This window comes from Delphinapterus leucas, chromosome 1, assembly GCF_059928025.1.
Source record: "Delphinapterus leucas isolate spDelLeu-1000000601 "Yukka" chromosome 1, BTC_Dleu_Yukka2, whole genome shotgun sequence".
Classification (NCBI taxonomy): Eukaryota; Metazoa; Chordata; class Mammalia; order Artiodactyla; family Monodontidae; genus Delphinapterus; species Delphinapterus leucas.
This window is the reverse complement of record NC_143129.1, coordinates 29,133,563-29,154,429: the sequence shown is the minus strand read 5'-3', so window position 1 is coordinate 29,154,429 and position 20,867 is coordinate 29,133,563. Positions and strand designations below refer to the sequence as shown.

General features: G+C 44.2%; 2 protein-coding genes across 3 annotated transcripts in view; one reads left to right on the top strand and one right to left on the bottom strand.

The window, feature by feature from the left end:
* Positions 1-3,015, top strand: part of LIN9 (lin-9 DREAM MuvB core complex component) — a 105,958-nt gene extending 102,943 nt beyond the window's left edge. For both annotated transcript variants that reach the window (XM_089907340.1, XM_030761752.2), the window contains 3 exons: positions 542-721; positions 881-978; positions 1,464-3,015. In XM_089907340.1, the coding sequence (XP_089763466.1) occupies positions 542-721; positions 881-978; positions 1,464-1,569 (384 nt within the window). In that variant the 3' untranslated portion in view covers positions 1,570-3,015. The remainder of the gene's footprint in view (positions 1-541; positions 722-880; positions 979-1,463) is intronic.
* A 4,303-nt stretch (positions 3,016-7,318) lies between these two features.
* MIXL1 (Mix paired-like homeobox) lies at positions 7,319-10,378 on the bottom strand. The gene is made up of 2 exons (XM_030761768.2): positions 9,751-10,378; positions 7,319-8,571 (listed from the first exon to the last, which is right to left on the bottom strand). The coding sequence occupies exons 1-2, from the start codon at positions 10,156-10,158 to the stop codon at positions 8,266-8,268; spliced, it is 714 nt and encodes a 237-aa protein (XP_030617628.1). The 5' UTR covers positions 10,159-10,378; the 3' UTR covers positions 7,319-8,265.
* Positions 10,379-20,867: the final 10,489 nt, after the last annotated feature.

Here is a 20,867-nt window from a genome sequence, read left to right as displayed (position 1 = left end):
AAAACTAGCTATGTGTTGGGACAGTTGATGAAATCTGAATGTAGACTGTTAGAAAATAGCATTATAAATAGTGCTAAATTCCTGATTGTGATCACTGCACTGTGATTATGTAAGAGAGTATCCTTGGACTTAAGAAATACAAACTGGAGCATTTAGGGGTAAAGAGGCACAGTGTTTGCAACTTATTCTCAAATAGTTAAGAGAAAAAAAATTATATACAGACAGAAAAAGATCAAGTGTTAAGTCAAACAGTAAACCATAAGCAGTTAGTGAATCTGGGTAAAAGGTTATCAAGAGTTTTTTGTTCTATTCTTTTTTAGAAGTTTTAAAGTATCTCAAAATTAAAAGTTACCAAAAATATAAAACAAATCAGAAAGAAAATACAGTTAGAGGAGAAAAAACCTCTAAGGTAAGAGTGAGCATCATTTTTGTTATAAATGCTACATTTATAAAAATCTTAACCTGAAAACAGGGCACAAACACACAGAAGTTATCATGGCCTTATGAATGTACATTTTATGTTTTAATCATCTGTATTCAGCTTGCTCCAGACCAAGGGCTCCAGCCTGCAGATCAGCCGACAGATATGAGACGAAGGTGTGAGGAAGAGGCACAGGAGATTGTTCGGCATGCAAATTCCTCAACAGGACAGCCCTGTGTTGAAAATGAAAATCTGACAGACTTAATCTCCAGGCTTACAGCTATTTTATTACAAATTAAGGTAAATTTCGGAGAAAATATTAAGAATATTTTCTTAATTTTGACACCTAAACAAACTATGCTAATTTGTTGCTAAAAAATTAAACTGTATACTAGAGCAGGGTGTTTGTCTGTATCTGAACTATAATTCGATTAAATTTTGAAATATTTTTTCCTTTAGTGTCTGGCAGAAGGAGGAGACCTGAATTCCTTTGAATTTAAATCACTTACAGATTCATTAAATGATATCAAGAGTACAATAGATGCTTCTAATATCAGGTAATTCATTAGATGTATTCTAATTATTTTTATATTAAATTCATAATGATTTCCAGTATAAGCTTTAAGACTTTTACATATTTATGAAGTACTCATATGATTTTTATCCTTGAAATAAATTGAGCTTTTCGGTTATATCCAGTCTATTGACAGAGTAGAATTTTCAGATGGATTTTTTTATACAAAGGAATCAGAAGACATAATATTTAGGTTTGGAATTAGCATGGATTTCAACTTAGAGAGATTCCCAAAGAGAGATTCGTCCTCCTTTTCCAGTACTCCTGTGGCTTCTTTGCTTCTTTCAAATATACTTTTTCAATTATTACTGAAGTAGAATTATGGCTAATGTAAAGGGAAGATTTCTTACTTACCTGGGGTCATTATCTTAGCTATTTCCTAACAGCATTTCAGCTCTACCTTTTTTAAAAATTGTTTTTCTTCATTTTGTGAGATAATGTAGCTAACCATGTTTCTTCTTTCTTTAGTTGCTTTCAGAATAATGTAGAAATTCATGTTGCACATATTCAGAGTGGCCTGAGCCAGATGGGAAACTTACATGCCTTTGCAGCAAATAACACCAACAGAGACTGAATAGAAGATTTAATTATTCCAACTGCATAGGACATTGTTTTTGAGAAGTTCTCTTCCTTTATATAGGCTTCCAACACCAAATAACCTAACTGCTGGAAAACAAGGGAAATTTAAATCTCCAAGTAAGGCATTTGAATATACTGTGCTGCTTCTTAAACCAGCATTGCTGACCAGCATTATATTTATTTTTCTTTTATTACTCAGCTGCAGTAGCACCGCTTATGTTACATATGTTTATTAGCAAGTACTTTTAAACTGAAAATGTCTGAACATAATATAATTTTATGGAAGAATATGTTGACCATCTTTTTAACGTGCATGAATTCAACCCAACCCATGCAGACAACTACTGCAATGGAGAACGTGAAGAAACATGGTCTTTTTGTGCATTATGCATGGCAATGTGGAAATTCCATCTAGAAAATTACAACTCCAGTTCATTTAGTTGATCACCACCTCAGTCTTCAAAAGATAACATCATGAGATATGGGAAGTCCTCATTTTTAGGAAGCCACTGGAATATAGGTGGGAAATATGGACTTTACAAGTATATATGATATATACTTGCAATGTGACATGGTTCTATAGATCATTTTATAATAAATATTTTAATTTATCATAATTTATAAAAGAAACCTTTGTTGTTTGTCTGTTGAAAGAAAATGAAGGAGCAGGAAAGAAACATTACTGCAAGATGCTTAATTTCAGCAAATGGATTTGGCATGTCTCTTCCCATCAATTCAGGGGAAGATGTGCTATTGTTATGGGATTTATTTTTAAAAAAAAAAAAGACTGATAACACACTATTTTCATATTTTTTGTTTATTTGCACAACTCTTGAACCAGATTACTGGTTAAAATCCAACAGTTACACAATTTTTAAAGTAAAAAGATTTTATAAGGAAAACAAATATAATAGCCAGTGCTAGGAAAAGGAGAAAAAGGTTTGTATTTGGTTGTGGGCTTTTTTGGTTTTTGGTTTTTTAAGGAAAACCCTGCCTAAGATGTTAATCTTGTAAAAAATGTGTATTTGGAATTTTCTCTGTTTTAATATAGAATATTATAAAGTCAAAATAAAATGAATTGTTTTCAGATTTGGAGTTAAAGATATAGCTGTAGAAGTGGCTTTGATTCTTTTAGATGTCTCATAAAATGAGACTTTTTATATGTTAATGTATAATAAAACTGAAACAAGATTATTTTCCATTTGAAATTTTTGTATAGTTTAAAAATGCTTCCATATTCTTTGTTGGTATTGTGCCACTGCAGAACTTTAGTGCAGAGTTTATATTTAGCTAAACTGTTATGTTAATTAAGAAATGCATAAATCTTTTATTCTTAATATTTGTAATTCTAAATAAATTGATCTATGAAAATTAATATGATCTACATTTTCATTTAATTAATACAAGTTGGTAAGTATTCCTTCTATTTAAAAAGTTTTTAAAAATTATCATTTCCACTAAATTATATTTTTAGGAAAAACGGTACAGATTAATTACCAAGTCATTTTGAATTAAAATATCATTAGGGTTGTTTTTTTCCCATCACTGAGTAATCACTGTGGAAAACACTAAGCAAGTAAGTTACTTGGCTTACTATATAGACCTAGAGAAGGGTTTATTTTTATTTTTATTTTTTTGCGGTACACGGGCCTCTCACCGTTGTGGCCTCTCCCATTGCGGAGCACAGGCTCCGGACGCACAGGCTCAGCGGCCATGGCTCATGGGCCCAGCCGCTCCACGGCACGTGGGATCTTCCCGGACCGGGGCACGAACCCGTGTCCCCTGCATCGGCAGGCGGACTCTTAACCACTGTGCCACCAGGGAAGCCCAAGGATTTATTTTTTAATATATTCTGCCTAGACTTAGGTAAGCATTTTTTACATTTTTTCTTTTACATTTCTTAAGGCTAACTTGTCACACTTAAATTATACCTCGTCATTGTAAAGCAATTATACTCCAATAAAGATGTTAAAAAAATAATAAAATAAATTATACATGGTTTTGCACATATTTAATTAAGCATTGTCCGTATCTTTCAGTGCCATCATGTGTTGATGGCAAGAACTGTGCCTAAGAATATATTTGAATTTTATTTTTGTGTAAGGAAGAAGAAATCTATATAATTCAAAGTAGTCATTTGGGGTCAGCTGTACATTCATTTAAATGATGCTGCCACTGCCTAACACATTTTTGGAGCTCCAAAGAAAACTATCAAAGCCAGATTGAGTGAACAAGCAAGCATATCAGGTGTTAACGCAGATTTGGTTCTGAATTACTGTTAGTTCCAAAAATCAGATTCACTTGCTACCGTTGAGAATCTACAAAACAACTTGCCAATTAAAATTTTTTTTCCCTTGAATTCATGCACTTCTCTCCATCTACACTATCACCAGTACTCTTAGCCCAGCTGCCATCATCACTAGCCTGGAACACAGCAGTTATTTCCTAACTTACCTCCCAGTAGCCACTCAGCTCTCCTCAGATGCAGCCAGAGCGACACTCTTAGAACACAGGACTGGTCACGTTATCCCCATCTGAAGTCTTACGGCTCTCGGGACAATTTCAGAACTCTCTTACAAGACCTACACAGCCAGGCATGATCTAGCCTCCCCTACAATTTCTCCATCCTGCTCCTTACTCCACAGGGCCTTTGCACACTCAGTGACCTCTGTGTTCCCTCTTCTTTTACCTTGGTAACTCCTGATCATCCTACAGATCTTACCTTCAGCATCACTGTCTTAGGGAAGTTTTATTTGACCACAACACATCATCTACAGGTCTTCGTGTACCCCTCCTTCCAGCACTTTGTCACATTTGCAATTTTATATTTCTTCTTTTGTCTCCATACTAGCCTCTTTGGTCCATGAGGGGAGGGACCGTTGCTGGTTTTGCTTACCATTTTATTTCCAGGCCCTGATAAAGTACCTTTTATAGGCACCAAATATTTGTGGAACAAATGAACAAATAAGAGTCTCAAAAGAGCTCTAAGCAACATTAGTGTCACTGGAGTAAAAGTATCGTCCTCCATGATGATTGTTTTGAAAGATGAGACAGTACTCACTTGGGTGTACAAATTCTGCTTAAGGAGTTGCCTTTAAACCTGTCACGTTATCATTAGTCCTAACTAAAAAGGCCAGGTCAATATAGCAGGCATTATATGGTGGTGAATAAAATGGTGGACTGAGTTAGTCCTAGATTTGTGTCCAGGCCGTCATTTATTAGCTGTGTGATTTGTCAACCACTACTTAAAATTCGTAGTCTTTAAAACAATAATAGTCCCTACCTTATATGGCAGTTGTGAGGAATAAACATATAGTGCCTATAATAGATACATTTAGCAGTTAGGGTCTCCTAAGAGCTTGAGAGGGGTACAAATCACTGTTCTTAGAGGATCCCACATTAAAACTTGTGGCAATATTTAAATATTTGTAGATTTTCTAAACTCTTCACTGGGGAAAGCAGAACATAACACAATGTAAATGCAATGATAAAGTTAGTAAGCTAATTACCATGTTTCCTTTAAATGTGATCCTTAGTGGACTGCAAGTTTTTTTTTTTTTTAAGTCATTTGCTTATCTTTATTTGAGAACATCCAGGAAAAGTAAGAACGGAAAGAAAATAAAGACCGAATGTTTTAAGTTTTTCATGTAAAATGTGTTGAAATTGTCTTTCTAGCTTTTTAAAATTTATATTTAGTATTTATAATTAAAGTGATTCAAAATTCAGGAATGTTTATGCTAGTGACTTAAGTAATCATTTATGATGAAATAAAAATATCCTGATACACGAATGTTTAAGTGAAATAAAGTAGTGTAAATGTTTTTTTATAATGGTTTCTTTCCCTAACAACAACAAAAAAACAACAAAAATCTTCACATTGCCTATAGATAAGAAAGAAGTGGTTTGTACTTCACTAACTTTAGTAGGAGTGTTTCTATTACTTTTTTTTTTTCTATTACTGTTTAAAATAAAGCAATTAGTTGCTGATGTAACTGAAAAGTTAATCTGGTGCTGGGACAGTTTGACAGACAGACAAATGAGACTTGCCCCCCACCTCACACCATATTCAGAAGTCAAATCCAGGTGGACTGAAAGCCTAAACAGGAAAGGCCACTGTAGGACGACAACCCAGGAAAATACCTTTATAATCCAGGAGCAGGAAAGATGTCTTCAACTGGATGCACAACGTGCTAACAATAAAGGAAAAGTCTGATACACAGTTGACCCTTGAACATGGTGTGGGGAGGGCGTTTAGGGGCCAACCCTCCCTGCCATAGGAAATCCCTGTGTAACTTCACAGTCATCTCTCCTATATGTAGTTCCTCCTTGTCTGTGGTTCCACATCTTCAGATTCAACTGTCCAGAGATGGTGCAGTACTGTAGTATTTTCTGGTACAAGTGGGGAAACAGACATGAACAGGAGGCGACGCGCACCCACTTGGCTGCAGACCCAAGCTTTGGGGAGGACGGGGCCCCTGCCCTGCGCTTCCCCCAGCGGGCGTCTCTCCCCAGCAAGGGACTGTAAGTTAATTATTGTATGTCTCTCAGTTGTGAGTGTATTTATGTCGTCTCATTTGGCCTTGTCACAAGGCTAAATGCAAAGGAAGGGCTCTGTGATTGTGAGACTTCCTGGCCACCCCGGGGGCAGGCCCCGAGCACGATGTTTGGCACATAACAAGCACTGAAAATGGTAAGAGCTAATGTTTATCGCTTCATTTTTGGTTTCAGACAGCTTCTCAGGGTTCAGAAGGCAAGTGTGCTACTAAAGCCTGAACTATGTCCTGGTTGCTTTCTTTTTTTTTTTTTTTTTTGCGGTACGTGGGCCTCTGTCGTGGCCTCTCCCGTTGCAGAGCACAGGATCAGCGGCCATGGCTCACGGGCCCAGCCGCTCCACGGCATGTGGGATCTTCCCGGACCGGGGCACGAACTCGTGCCCCCCGCATCAGCAGGTGGACTCTCAACCACTGCGCCACCAGGGAAGCCCATGTCCTGGTTGCTTTTAATAGTGGATTTGCTACTCTGAAAAATGCAAGCCATTTAACACCTCTGAAAATCAGGGTAACTGGCATGTATGATGTCTGAGACATTCAGCATAGCTCTGACTCTTCTAGGAATCATCAAGACCTGAGTCCTGGGGAATTCCCTGGCGGTCCGGTGGTTAGGACTCCACACTTTCACTGCCAAGGGCCCGGGTTCAATCCCTGGTCGGGGAGCTAAGATCCTGCAAGTTGTGTGGCATAGCCAAAAGAAAAAAAAAAATTCCATTACAAAAAAAAAAAAAAAAGACAAACCTGAGTCCTGGCCCGAGCCATGGCTTCTCATGAGCTGCCTCCAAAGCACAGTTTACAGAGAAACCTCACCTATGATTACCTCATATACAAACAGTTTCCTTTTGTCCTTAGGAGTTTGAAAACCCTCAAAACCTCGAAGCAGTAATTCATCTTGGGCTAACTTAGTAATTTACATACATTCTTATCATATAAATTGGGAAAGAGAAATCTCCTGAAACCAGAAGACTCATGTTACTAAACTTTGAACAAGCTGGATAGACTTTTAACCAAGTTAAATTCCTCAGCACAGTGGCCTGCTGATACCATGATTACTGGCTTTATAAACTACATTTGCAGAAACTTTTCTTTTAGAAATGTTTCTCATGACCACAAAATATGTACTGAGCAGTTATGGAGTGAAGCGCTGTACTAAGTGCTATCTAAAGGACAGAACTCATTTAAATAGAATTACAATGAGACATTGGTGGAAAACATTTAATAATAATAAACTGAAGTTGCACAGAAGTACAACAACAAGTGCTAAGGGCAATGCTGCAGTGATTGAAGTAACAGGTACAAAATGAGGATTAGAAAAAGTTACAGCCTTCAGAAGGAGGGAGGTCTAGAGTGTTTTGAAAGAGACAGGTTATTCATTTGGTTCTAAAACTGAAAGGAGTGGCTTTGAGACAGAGGCATATATATATCGTGGATGGGTGACCCTAAGAAGATGCGCATAATGGTCCTGTAGGCTATCAATGTCCATTATCTGGAAGGGTAACCAAAACGTTTTTATAATTTGGTAGCAGCTGGAGGCTACTACAGATTTCTAGAGAGCAGTTTTTTTAAATCTGAGAAACGTGAGGCAGGGGGCTCTTAAATAATCTGGATGCAGAATCACCGGCGCTACGAATGAGCATAAAGATGTCAGGCCAAATTTAAAGAGTAGTGAATCTTGATGACAGGATGAGGATTGAAGGAGCTGGGTTAACATGAGTCTAAGGGTATAAGCCTTGGAGGAGCCATATGAAGACAGCAGCTGTTAAGCACAAGGGGAAACTGAGTCGAACCAAGGCGTTCTTGTGAAGATAGTTCTGAAAAACTAGTTCAAAAAAATACCAACAGGACTGGTAGGAAAGAGCAGGTATGCAGACCAAAATGAAAGTGCAGATTTGGAGATGCACTGGTAAAAAATGCCATAACTCCTAGGGGGTGTGTACTATAAAGAAAGAACAGGCCATGGGCAAAAGTTCATGGGCAAAAGGGGAAGAAGCTTCACAGGTGAGAGATGACCCAAAACCATTACCAAGGTTAACATGGATGAGTCCTTAACATGGAAGCCAGAAAGGATGGTATTCTGATGTGTGTCTCCCTGGCTGTCAGTCATGGTTCCTCTGAACTTATCCTGAATTCTCCCAGACTCCTCAAGAGTTACCAAAGGCAGAAAAGATGTGTTCCTCCCATGAGTCCAGCTTTGAACCAATGTCTTCAGAGAGAGGAGAATAGGTTTCAAAATTCTGAGCTTGGGAGCTAGGGTTGGAGATGTCTCCTCCAACCTTGTTGGGATCCGGCAGGCAGTTCACATCTACCTCCAGAGGCAGCTGGGGCTTCAAATATTCTGCTTCAGTTTCACAAGCAGAGTGATGGAGGAAAAGCTCTGGCCTGGCTGAAGGCTGAAAGGATTTCCCGCTCTGACGACGCGACTTGGCGCGCCTGTTCTGGAACCACACCTGGAAGGGGGGAGAGAGAAACTGCTTTTGGTTGGAGTCCTCATGCTACTATTACACCTTCATAGTTCATTATAAATTCCAGTTTAACATGCCCTGGCTCCCTGCTCCCGAACCTTATGGTTTTCACAGAACACTTCACAAATCAGAGCACCTAGCTTTCTCGGCCTCACCATTCCCAGATGCAAAATTGGAATAATACCTAGTTCTAGCTATACTTTATATAGGGACATCTGCAATGAAAAATGAGGCCACAGAAATAGCAGCACTTAAGAATTTTAGGAAAAAATGCTACTATGCTTAAAGATGATAGCCCTTAAAAGAATTTGGAAAATTAGGGGTTTTTTTCTTTTTTGGTACGCGGGCCTCCCACTGTGGTGGCCTCTCCCGTTGCGGAGCACAGGCTCTGGACGCGCAGGCTCAGCGGCCATGGCTCACGGGCCCAGCCGCTCCACGGCATGTGGGATCATTCCCGGACCGGGGCACGAACCCGTGTCACCTGCACCGGCAGGCGGACTCTCAACCACTGCGCCACCAGGGAAGCCCTGGAAAATTAGGTTTTGAAAGTGTACTCCCTTGTCAAATTATTTAAGGAGGCATTTTGCTCAGTGGACTTCATTCACTTATATGAATAAATTTTTCAGCTCACTATTTCCCCACAAATACCGAGGAACCTGTCTTTATTACTTTAGGCAACAAACGCACCTTGTGCTAGATTTTTCAAACTCTGACGAGAAGCTCCACATGCTTCAGGCTTTGCCCCAAGACGTTACATCCTTTACAACCCACATTGCAGACCCAATACCTGCCAAGAAAGTGGCCTAGGGGCCCAGGGGGCAACTTGGTGAGCCAGCAGGAGGAAACACCAACTGTGCCTCATCTGTCCCTTCTTCCTGGATAAGGAAAAAGTGTGAAAATACTTCCTATTACCTTCCTGCTGAGGATTTACTTTCTGACCATTTCAAAGAGACCAGCTAGCCTCCTCGGAGGGGCCCTTATTATCCTCAGCAATGAGAGGCAGAAGTCATTGAGCGTGCAGCTGAATTATTTCATTTAAGCCTCACAATCACCGTAGGCAAGTACTGGTTTTACAGCCTAGGACACCGAGGCTCAAGGGAAGGAACTTGCCCAACGTCAAGCAAGTGGCACCGGCGAACGTGCCGGCCCGCCGCGGCCGCTCACCTGGATCCTGGACTCCGGGAGCAAAGTGAGCGCGGCCAGGCGCTCACGCAGGTGGATGTCGGGGTACATGGTCCGGCGGAAGACGAGCTCCAGCAGCTGCAGCTGCTCGGGTCTGAACGACGTGCGCTTTCGGCGCTGCGACGCCGACGGGACGGCCGCGCCTTTAGGGGGCGCAGGCGGGCCCAGGGCGGCGGAGGGCGGCGCCGCGGGCCCGGGACCCCTACCAAGAAAGCCGGCGAAGGCCACCGGGGCGCCGCGCTCCGGACCGGGGCCCGAGGGACGCGCGGGGAGCAGAGCAGCCGCGGGGTTCGGGGTCGGCAGGAACGCCCCGCCGGGGTGGGCGGGCCGGTAGGCTGGGGGCGCGGCGATCTCCCCGAACTGGAGCTGGCTGGGCTCAGCTGCGGCCATCGCTGCCGGACCCCAGTGCGCCGCCGGGAGGGGCACGGCCTCTAGTTATACCGGCCCCGGGGCTGAGGGAGGGGGCCCGGTGTGGCGGCGCGATCAAAAGGGTGGACGCGGGGAGGCCCGTGTCTCTTCGGGGTGCGAGCCCGCCCCCCGCCCCGCCAGACGCCGGTGGGGAATAATCGCTTCCGCTGCCCGTGGGATGGAGGGAGGAAGGCGTGAACTTGGGCCGGGGCCCCCTCCCACCCCTCCCCCGTTCATCCGCCCCGCCAGCCCCGCCACCGCCACCGCAATCCACATCCCCCAGAGCAGGTCTGCCCCGGGAGCGCGGCGGCCAGGGGCCCCTCGAGTGCGTGGGCGGAGTGCGGGCGGAACCGCCCTCCTCTGGGGTCAGGTCACCCACTCAGGGCGGCGAGGGCCGGGGGCCGCCTCTCTCTCGCACGGCCAGGTCAGTGAGCCTTTGCCCGCTGCCCCGTCTGTCGTCAGCAAAGGTATTTATTTACCCCCCCCTGCTATGTGCTAGACCCTGTACCAGGTTGGTCAAACAGCCCAGCCCCTGTCCTCCGCAAGCCTCCCTAACAAATCCTGAATCAGAAGAAGGGGGTGCAGATAAAGAGACCTTAAAGAGAGGCAGTAAACTCACCTTGGAGGGGAGGAGACCTTTTGTCTGGAATGTCCCTGTAGGCCTAGGAATAAGGGTACCCTAGGCACAGCAGGGTTGAGAATATGCCTTTCTAGACTCATTTATTGACTCCTGATCTGGCCTTTCTGCAGATAGCCAACAATGCTCAAGACGCGTCTGAGCTGGAAGGGAGGAGATGAAAGGGGCACCACCAAGTTTCCACTCTCTCTTGCCTCTGCCTTTTGGTCCTCATTTAAGGTTCCCGTTTTACCCAGATTGGTACTGTGGTTACGGTTTATGTATCTGCTTCCTCTCCTAGATTGTAAAGACTTAACAGGAACCACTTCTCTCATTCAAGTCTGAGTGTCTGCTTTGTACATCTACTATGCATAAGGTGCTATGCATAAGGCACCAATTAACATCTGTTGAATTGGATGCCACTGAATTCACTTTATAGAAACTCATGGTCCAGTATGGGAACTGCTCCACCAGAGTGCACGTCCTCAGGAGAGGAACCCAAAGGCCTGGGTCTTCTTGCTCCCGGAACCTGAGCCCTGATTTCACCAGGACCATTTACTGTCACTGACTCAGAGAGGGCTCTGAGTTGGGAGGGTCTCTTAGGCTACAGTCCCCACCTGTCTCTATCCATTCTAGAATGCTACAAGACAGCCTCAGGAAGACCTTGGATATTTTCGTCCTGGATGGACTTTCCAGGTGTCAAAGCAAAAAGGATTCTTGGGGCAGCTGCAACGAGGAGCCCTGTGCTTGATTCTCTCCCTGTGGGGATAGAGGATAGGGTCGGGGACCGTGTCCCAGAGCCCTTGCGCAGCCCCCGAGGCTCTTGTAGGCAGTCTGACCATTCTCACAACTGCACCCACCCCTTACCCCGTCTTTCTCTTTCTCCCTTCTCCTCCCTTCCTCCCTTATTCCTTAGCCAGGTCATTGGGGTTTTTAGGCAGAGGATGTATGGGATGGGAGGTCAGACCCTCTTATTTTACTATGCTTCTTCATTCATTAATTCAAAAACCATTTTTGTAGTGTCACTGTACTAGGCTGTGCTTTACTTACGTACCTATGAAGTAGGTATTCCTATCCCAGTTTTACAGATCAAGAAACACTCCACAATCTAGACGAGGCCCAAATGACTCCAAAGGCACTGTGCCGAGCTGGTCTCCAGACATGACCCCCGGGGGCCCTGCTGAGCTCCCCTGCCAGCCTCAGAGGAGGGTGAAGCCCCCTGGCCCTCCCCAGTCCCAGGGTTGTTCTCTTCCAGGCACATTGGGCCCATTGGGTTCCCAGTCATAGGTAGAGGTGATGAAGCCAGATCCACGCAGACCCCGAGTTCCACTGCTGTCGCTCTGAGATCAGGAGGCCAACCACGCAAGGAAAGCAGAGGTTTGCCGGCTGCTGGCTGCCAGCTGAGGTTTAAGAGCCAGATGGCCCAGCAACCCAGTAACTCTGCCCAGGGGTCAAGAGTCATCAGCATTCTCCAGCCTGTGTGGAAATACCCCCCCACACACAAGTCCTTTGTCCAAGCCTCTTTCCTCTGCTGCTATCTGCTCACTTGTGAGGGGCCCCCCGAACCAGCCTGTTTTGCAGTTTTGCCAGGAAAATGGACCTGCAGACACGAATGGAGTGCCTGGTGACGATTTGATGAAGGAATCTAAACACGTAAGACAGTCTTTTCTCTGTCTTTTAAACTGGTGATAAGAAATTGCAGTGTTCAATTTGCAACTTGATAATCCTCCAAACTGACTAAATGAGCATTATCTCCTTATGACTTTTCCTGAGAGTCTGTGTGGAATTATAATCCTCTATGTTGAAATAAGATTTCATCCTTTCCCCTTCTCTCCTCCTTTCGCTCTAAAATGAAGTTTTAATGGTGTGTGCTTGCATATACCTAAAAAAATAACCTCACTGAGGAGACAGTAGAAACCCAGGGTTGGAATTTGGAGTGAAGTGTTATAGCTGGAGACTTTGTTTTATACCCTTTGGTGTGCTTTATTATTTTTTAATTATGTGCCTGTATTATTGTTATAAGTTCATTTTTAAAACCTAGTTTCTTGATGACTGAATGCAATGTGGTATTCTGAGTTGGATCCTTGGAAAAGGAAAAGGAACATTCGTGGAAAAACTGGTAAAATCTGAATTTAAAAAAAAACTAATTTTTAAAAACTGAAGCAAAGAATGCAATGTAATGTATCTGAAAAGAGGTGTTACTACACAGAAGGAACAGTGTTCCCAGCTCTCTTGGGCTTTTCATTGACTAAGGTGAGCAATCTGTAAGCCTCTACAGGGTCTCTAGGGAGTACGTTCACTCTAAAGTTATTTTCTGCTTCTCTTTTGCTTGACAAACACCTAAAAAATCATAAGCGGTTTTCACTAAATCCAAGTTCTAGGTTCCTTACTCATTGACCCTGCTGCGAATGCACACCGAACATTTGTTCATTCTTCTATACCTGTTTCTCCAAATGCAAAATGGAAAGAGCCCGATCCTTGGCAATATCTTAAGAAATAATTATTGCAAGTTCTTTCCCCAAATAGATAATCTGTGAAATTTAAGTACCTTTTACATAAGCTCTGTAAAGTACTTTCTTCTACCAAAGCACGTCAGTTTACCAGCTACAGAATAGCAAAGCGAAGTTCAGGGTTAGCGGAAGACAAGGATCCCTGAGGTCAGGGGTCTGATTCCCCCTCATAACACGTGGGCTCTGCTCCTCACCACTTGATTTGCTGAGCGCTTTTGGCCATTACTTATATTCGGTCTGTCAGTAACGCCTATTGAAATAGACACAAAGGAAGGGCAAGGTGAAATAGAAGACAGTTTTCAGAGATGCTTCCTGTATAATGGGGGGAGAGCTGGTAAATACAAGTAAAAACGCAGGAGAAAAACGACACATAAAGAAAACATTATTCTCTGGAGCCAAGACTGGCTCTGTGACAGCCCAGGCTGGGGAGGATGGAGCCATCTGGGGTCACCATCCTGTTCTGCTTCCTCCACATTTCCCACCACGGTTCCTGTCACTGACTCCCCCAAACATCACAGAGGCCTGCCTTTCCTCTCCAAGTGCTAAGTACTCTCTTCCCCTCTGGGCTGCCCTAAGGCCTGGCTCTGGAGCCCTGGGTGTTTATTAAAGGGAGAGCCAGGAAAAGGCAACCGAGGGGAGTCGATGGCTCTGCTTTCACCTTGAGATCCGAGAGCTGTTTGCCCCTTTGATCCTGGCCTCGCTTTGATTTCATCTCCTCTTCTGCCCAGACCTCTTCAGTTTCTGAAGTTTATTTCAGAACCAGTGGTTACAAGAGATTGAGAGACAACACCCCCAAAAGGTATTAATGTGCTAGGAAAGTGATAAAATGTTAAGAAGCTTTTTTTGTTGTTTAGTCAGCGTCGTATAAATTCAAATAACAAACACGAAACAGATTTTGAACCCAGCGTGTTGAGTTTTTTAAAAGGATGATTCCTTTTCTTCTTTCAGTGATTTTTACCCAAAAGCCTCTGAGCAGGAAAGACTCTCCTGTATGTCTTTCACGACCCCGATTCACATAGCTATGCAATAAAGTTAAAAGAACATTTCAACCTCAGAGAAAGGAAACCATAAATGTTCCAAGTTTATGTCTACACACTTGAAAAGAAAAACTGAAACCACTAGCAGAGTATTTGGTCCTCACACCTGGCGTTTGTCTGACATTTCCTTCTGCAATGTGCCTACTGAGCACTTTAAATGGGGCTGGTGCCCCCAAGGAACTGAATTTTAAATTTTATTTCAGTTTAATTGATTTAAATTTAAGTAGCCACATATGACTAGTAGCTATCATATTTAACAGCTAAGCTCTATATCATCATCCAGCAAATCACTCTTCTTTGATAATTTCTTTTTTCATCTGAAAATGTTTTATTTGGTAAGTGCTAGATTTTGTAGCTTAAGTTTTGAAATCTTTCGTATTTTCATTGTCCACAGCCTGTTTGTCTATCCTCCTCTTTGTTTTGATTTTATTTATTTTTAATTGAATATATAGTTGATTTGATATTTTTTATTGACGTATAGTTGATTTACATTATGTTAGTTTCAGGTGTACAGCAAAGTGATTCAGTTTTATATATATAAATATATGTATATATCAATATATATATTCCTTTTCAGATTCTTTTCCCGGATAGGTTATTACAAAATATTGAGTTCAGTTACAAGTACCTTGTTGGTTAACTATGTTATATATATTAGTGCATATATGTTCATCTCAAACTCCTAATTTATCCCTCCTCCCTCTTTCCCCTTTGGTAACCATAAGTTTGTTTTCTGTGTCTGTGGGTCTATTTCAGTTTTGTAAAAAAGCCCATTTGTATCATTCTTTTAGATTCCACATATAAGTGATGTCATATGATACTTGTCTTTCTCTGTCTGACTTACTTCACTTAGTATGATAATCTCTAGATCCATGATAATTTTTTTTTTTTTTGGCCACACTGCACAGCTTGCGGGATCTCAGTTCCCCGACCAGGGATTGCACCTGGGCCACGGCAGCGAGAGCCCGGAATCCTAACCACTAGGCCACCAAGGAACTCCTCCATGATAATTTTTTATATGTAGATACAAAGAGATATTCAGTTGATACAAAATCATACACTAGATTTGAATTCTAGAATCTCATTTTTATTGTTTAAACAGAACTCTGGATCATCAAAATGATCACCTCATTTTCCTACTGGACAGTCTCCTATAGATTTGGCTGAGCGGTGTGTGAGGTACTCCTGTAGCATTCGTGAATGGTGTTTCTCCAAAGTGATGATATGAGAACACTGCTTATGATACCATGAGTTTCTTCAACATTGTCAGTTGACTAAACTCCATTTCATTTTGATCATTCTGTTCTCTTCTAAGCGGGAAATGAAACTTAGCTTCAGAATTCCCTGACTCTCTGTGGGGTGCGGCATGGTATTGAATTAGCGCGTATCATGTGTCTTGCACAAAGTTAAACTGAACCAGGAAAAAGTAAAGAGAGAGGTATCAGGAGAACGCAGAATCTGCCAATACCTGTCTTTTCTGCCCCCAAATAATTTATTACATGTTAGCAGATACCCAAAGTAACCTAAGATCAATTCCGGACTCTGTGTCCCACCCAGCATGTACTGGGTCTGTATTTCCAATATATTGTCATTTACTGGATATATTATAAGCCTATAATAGATGAGAAAATCTGTGCAAGTAAAATACCACCTAAAATTAGTCCAATCAAGCACAGATTCTTGGTGGATATAGGATATAATAAGGCACCTTCAAATGGATTCTCAGCCATTTTAGTGTGCACCAGGAAGGGTTGTTTTAAATAAACAGATCCACTGTCTCCAGCAATTGGGCATTTACCTTTTCACAGTCCCGGCCCTCGGACTCCTTTGGACGGAACAGTAAGTAACCTTGACCTCCTCTTCTTTCAGACAGTGCTCATGTCCTCCAGGCACCGAGCTGCAGTAGCATGAGGAGAATCTCCTTACTGCTGGGCCTTCTGCTTTGCAGCCTGGCTTCTTGGGCTAGTGGCCATTCTGCATGAATGAAGCCCACCCCACGCAGCTGACCCACCACTCCGAGACCCCAGACATTGACCCAGACTCAGCCCACTCCCTTTTATTGCCCCAAATATGCTTTTGCCTTGGGTTTATCACTTGTACATAGTGCCAAAGGGGGCCCTGCTTTTAATTTGGGTTGCTTATTCTGGAATTATTTAAACTCATTAGCACTGAGACTTTGGTCTCTACATACCATTTCCTATTAAAAGGGAAAACATTGGGAAATGGCTCATTCTAGGCCTGAGACAGCAAATGTATGAGTCTAAAATATTTAGTCATATCTGAAAATGACAAAACTATTAAGCACTACTGAGGGAGCCCTCCCAAGAAACCATCTGAATAGGCTCCTACTGACCAAACATTGGGACAGTTTGAGCATCAATAAGAATCCTGAAAGTGGACTTCCCTGGTGGTGCAGTGGTTAAGAATCCGCCTGCCAATGCAGGGGACATGGGTTCAAGTCCTGGTCTGGGAAGATCCCACATGCCGCGGAGCAACTAAGCCCGTGCGCCACAGCTACTGAGCCCGCGTGCCACAGCTACTGAAGCCTGCACACCTAGAGCCCATGCTCCACAACGAGAGAAGCCACTGCAATGAGGAGCCTGCCCACCACAACGAAGAGTAGCCCCTGCTCGCCGCAACTAGAAAAATCGCCAGCGCAGCAACAAAGACCCAACGCAGCCAAAAATAAATAAACAAACAAAAAAAATCCTGAAAGCAAAAACAAAACAAAAAGTCAAAAAAGAACACTAAAAGCAATAGGTTGAAACATATCAAGTACGTTAAAAAAAAAACTTTATTTCATAATGATCACAAAAACCAAAAATTGGTCACCTATGGAAAAACCCTTTATTCTGAAGACTGGTAAACAAAGAAAAAGAAAGAAGTATTTATCCTTCCTTTTACTGAAACTCAAGGGAAACACACTCTTGACAAAGAAAAATTTCTCCTTATAGAGGTGTTTTGCTGATACATGAAGAAGGAATGATAGAGTTAGAATAACCCCGTTTGCAGCTTCTAATGAAATAGTGGACCTAAGCGGTGATCGTCATGGCTGCTAACTCTACGTCCTTGTAGAAATGCACATCGCCACCTATGAATCATTCTTGCCAGAATTTAGAACCAGAATTTCATTCAGCCGTTAGAGCTCCCTACCCGTTCAAAAGAAGTACAGGAGCAGGTCCCTCATCACCCACAGGGATACACTCTACAAAACCCAGAGTGTGGAAACCTCTGCAGGACAAACCAGCTGCTTCCTCAGATAAAGTGCAGAGAGAGAGAAAACCTGAAGACCAAAAGAAACCAAAGAGACATATCAACCCAATGCAACATCTGGGGAATGATGCCAACAAGCCATCTGTAAAAATTCATTTCTAAAACAAGGTGGGACATTTAAACATTAGATAGGATACGATATTAGGGAATTGCTGTTAATATTTCTTCAGTTATGGTGATTTTGTGTTATATTTTTAAAAGACTCATTGTCTTTTAGAGATACATGGAAATATCGGCAGATGAAATAATAAGATGTTTGGGCTTTGCTCTCAAAATAATCTATTTTGGGGGTCGGGGGAAGAGAGGGGAAATATAGAAGAAACAAGATTGGGTATGAATTGATAACAGTTGAAGTTACGTCATGATCTTTCACAATGCTATTCTCTCTACTTTTGTGAATGCTTGAGATTTTTCCGGAATAAAAAGTTTTAAAAAGCAATAGGCAGTATTTTTGAAAGAAACAGAAGATAGATACTGAGGCTGAGGACAGAAATACCACTTAGGAGAGGCAGGGTCTGCTGGCCTGAGGTGGCACTCGCTTTATGAACCCCGGGGAGAGAAGACCAGCCACAGTCACCCGGTTTGGAGCTGGAAGCAGAGGAAGGGGGCGGTGCCGGAGCTGAGTGTGATCTGTAGCTGGGTCTTCCCTCTGGGGAATCTGCCACAAGCCAGGTTGCACAAAGCACAGCCACCGAGTCAGTGTGTTTATCGCACAACCACAGAAGGCTTGGTCATGCTGCTTTATCAAATGAAGGGAGTACTGGGGGGAGAGGGAGAGGACGCGGGGGAGAGGCAAGGGTGGGCTTGGCAGGTGCAGGAACACGTCCTGGATGAAGGGTGGCCGGGCTGAGCCTTGCAGGCGGGCAGACAGGCTTTAGGGAGGCTGTGAGAAGGACTTTGGGAGAAGAGGGCATGAACACAGGTACAAATGCAGGAATAAGCAAGGCCTGTCAGGGAGCCTGGATCCCCAGCACCAGGTATCAGCCTGGGGACAGGGATCCCCCATGGCCAGGGACTCCAGGGGAAGAGCTAATACGCCAGAAGAGGGAAAATCAGGCCTCTCATTCCACTGCTCTCGAGGCACTTTTTCTTCTTCTGCAAACAGCTCTTCACCTTTTTTCTCCCCCATGGTCCTGGGCAAGTTTCTGGGGACTCTGGGTTGAGTTCTGAGGCATCGCCGGGAATTTTGACTCATCTGTTGTTAAAGTCTTCCCCAGAGGACGAGTTGCTGGAAGTCGTGCCCACCCTGGTGGCAAAGAACCAGTCGGAGGTCAGCTCAGGACCGTTCCATTGTAAGTCTGGGAGGAGACTCCCCAGTTGCAACCACAGCCCTAAAAATGTCCCTGAGTGGGGTTTAAGAAAACAGCCCCCTACAGGCCGGACCCTCTCCGACCTCGGCCACTGGGGCCGAGAGTGCCTTGGGGGTGTGCGCTGCTGGGGGAGCTCCCCCTTCCTGAGCGCTTGGTCCTGGCCCAAGGTGAAGAGCAGAGGCAGGGGCGACAGGGGACCTGTCCCGGAGAGGCTGAGCTCAGGAGCCCACCCTGGGAACTTTCCAGAGTCGGGAAGACCCGCCTCAGCCTGTTGCCGGTTCTCCACGTTGCCCCCCGGGGGCCTAATGGTGGGCTTACCAGGCCCGGCCCAGCCTGGAGCTCCCCGTGTGGAGACTGCGCAGATGTGATCTCACAGAGCCTTTCCTGCCCGAGTCTCCCTGGGGTGAAGGGTGACTCAGGGAGGGGACAGGCCCGGGAGGCCTGAGATGGCTGGAATCAGAGCCAGGCTGACCCAAGCCAGGGCCTGTGCTGTCTGCTCCCCCTCAGGCCATCCCTCCTCGTCTCTCAAACCCCTGTCCTTCTCGGGAGTAACTTGGTTCCACCTTTTGATACTTATTCCAAGTCCCACCCCACCCCCTGCCAGTCCGGGTTCAAGTCGTCCTTCCCCCGGGTCTGCCCCAGCTGCCACTGTTCCTTGCTTATGTATGTGGGGCTCTCCAGTCAATTCATGTGAGTCCTAGTTTCTGCAGAAGTCAAATGTAAACCACAGAAAAAAGAAAAGACCCAGAAATAAATCTATCTGAGGTCGGCCATTTATCAACCCTTTCGGGTAGAACCTTTTCTGTGTAGGTACACGTGTATGGGTGTGTGTGTCTATACATATATTTATATAATTTCATGTATAGTTTTTCTGCAGTCGAATCTTGTTTCCCTGGCCAGACTATAATTTCTTTGTTTGATATCACTATGCCCCCGTGTGCCTAGCACACTATAAAATCTGTCAGACGCCGGAGAGAAATCACAATCTAAAATCTGTGTGTGTGCCCATCTGTGTGGGAAGTGGCGTTGCATGGGGGAGAGAGACTTTCACACTTTTCCTTACAGGCTTTAACAGTATCTGTATTCGTTGCACAGCGATCATTCTCAAACTCTCGTAATCTTCTGTGTGTGCTGCATTTGGAAAGACTCAGGGTATGTCGAGGATGCCCCGGGGGAAATCCCTGGATTGCTCCAGCTCTGGGAAGGCCCCGCTTTCCTGGAGGCAGCGCTACTTTGGAAGCATCTGACGCTGACTGTGGAAGAAGGTGATTTAGCTCACTCCGGGAAGGGCCTGAGTGAGATCTGGTCTGAGCCGGGGCCTCGGCCACAGCTTTTATCTTGAAGCAAAGATGTTTTTACAAGCCTTTGGGTTAGGAGAGGTCCAGCAACTTGAGCAGCCTATGCCTCCCAGCGTGTCCAGAGAGGGATGAGGTTGAGTGGAGAGCATGGCTGAGTGTGTATCTCTTACTTGGGGGTCCACGAGGCACCTTGAGGGCTGAGGGCTGAAGGAGTGGAGTCTGCAGGGGCCTGGATGACGAGGGGCTGGCTGGGCTGTTTGGGGAGCACCCATCTCAGACTCTAAAAGGCCTCTCCCTGTTTTAGCCCCAGCTTTTCCTCGAAGCACGTGTCTGTTCAGGTATATTACTGCGCTGATCCTGAGTGTATTTCACAGCCTGAGGCCAGACACAGGCAACAATCCCCGCGCACAGCCCTGTCTGGGTGACCCCACCCCCTTTCTTCCCACGCAGTCACTACAGTTCCTGACCTGCGCTAGATGGCCTGGGGTTCTGGCCCACGTAGAAGTGTGGTACGAACACCCAAAAGGAGCCCTGAGCCCAAGACCAGGGCACTTGCTCCCAGCCCTCCTGTCTACACGCTGCCTGGGACGCCTGGGTAATTGTCCGCCTCCCTGGGAGACTGGCGGAAGCTGGATCTGACTTGTTCT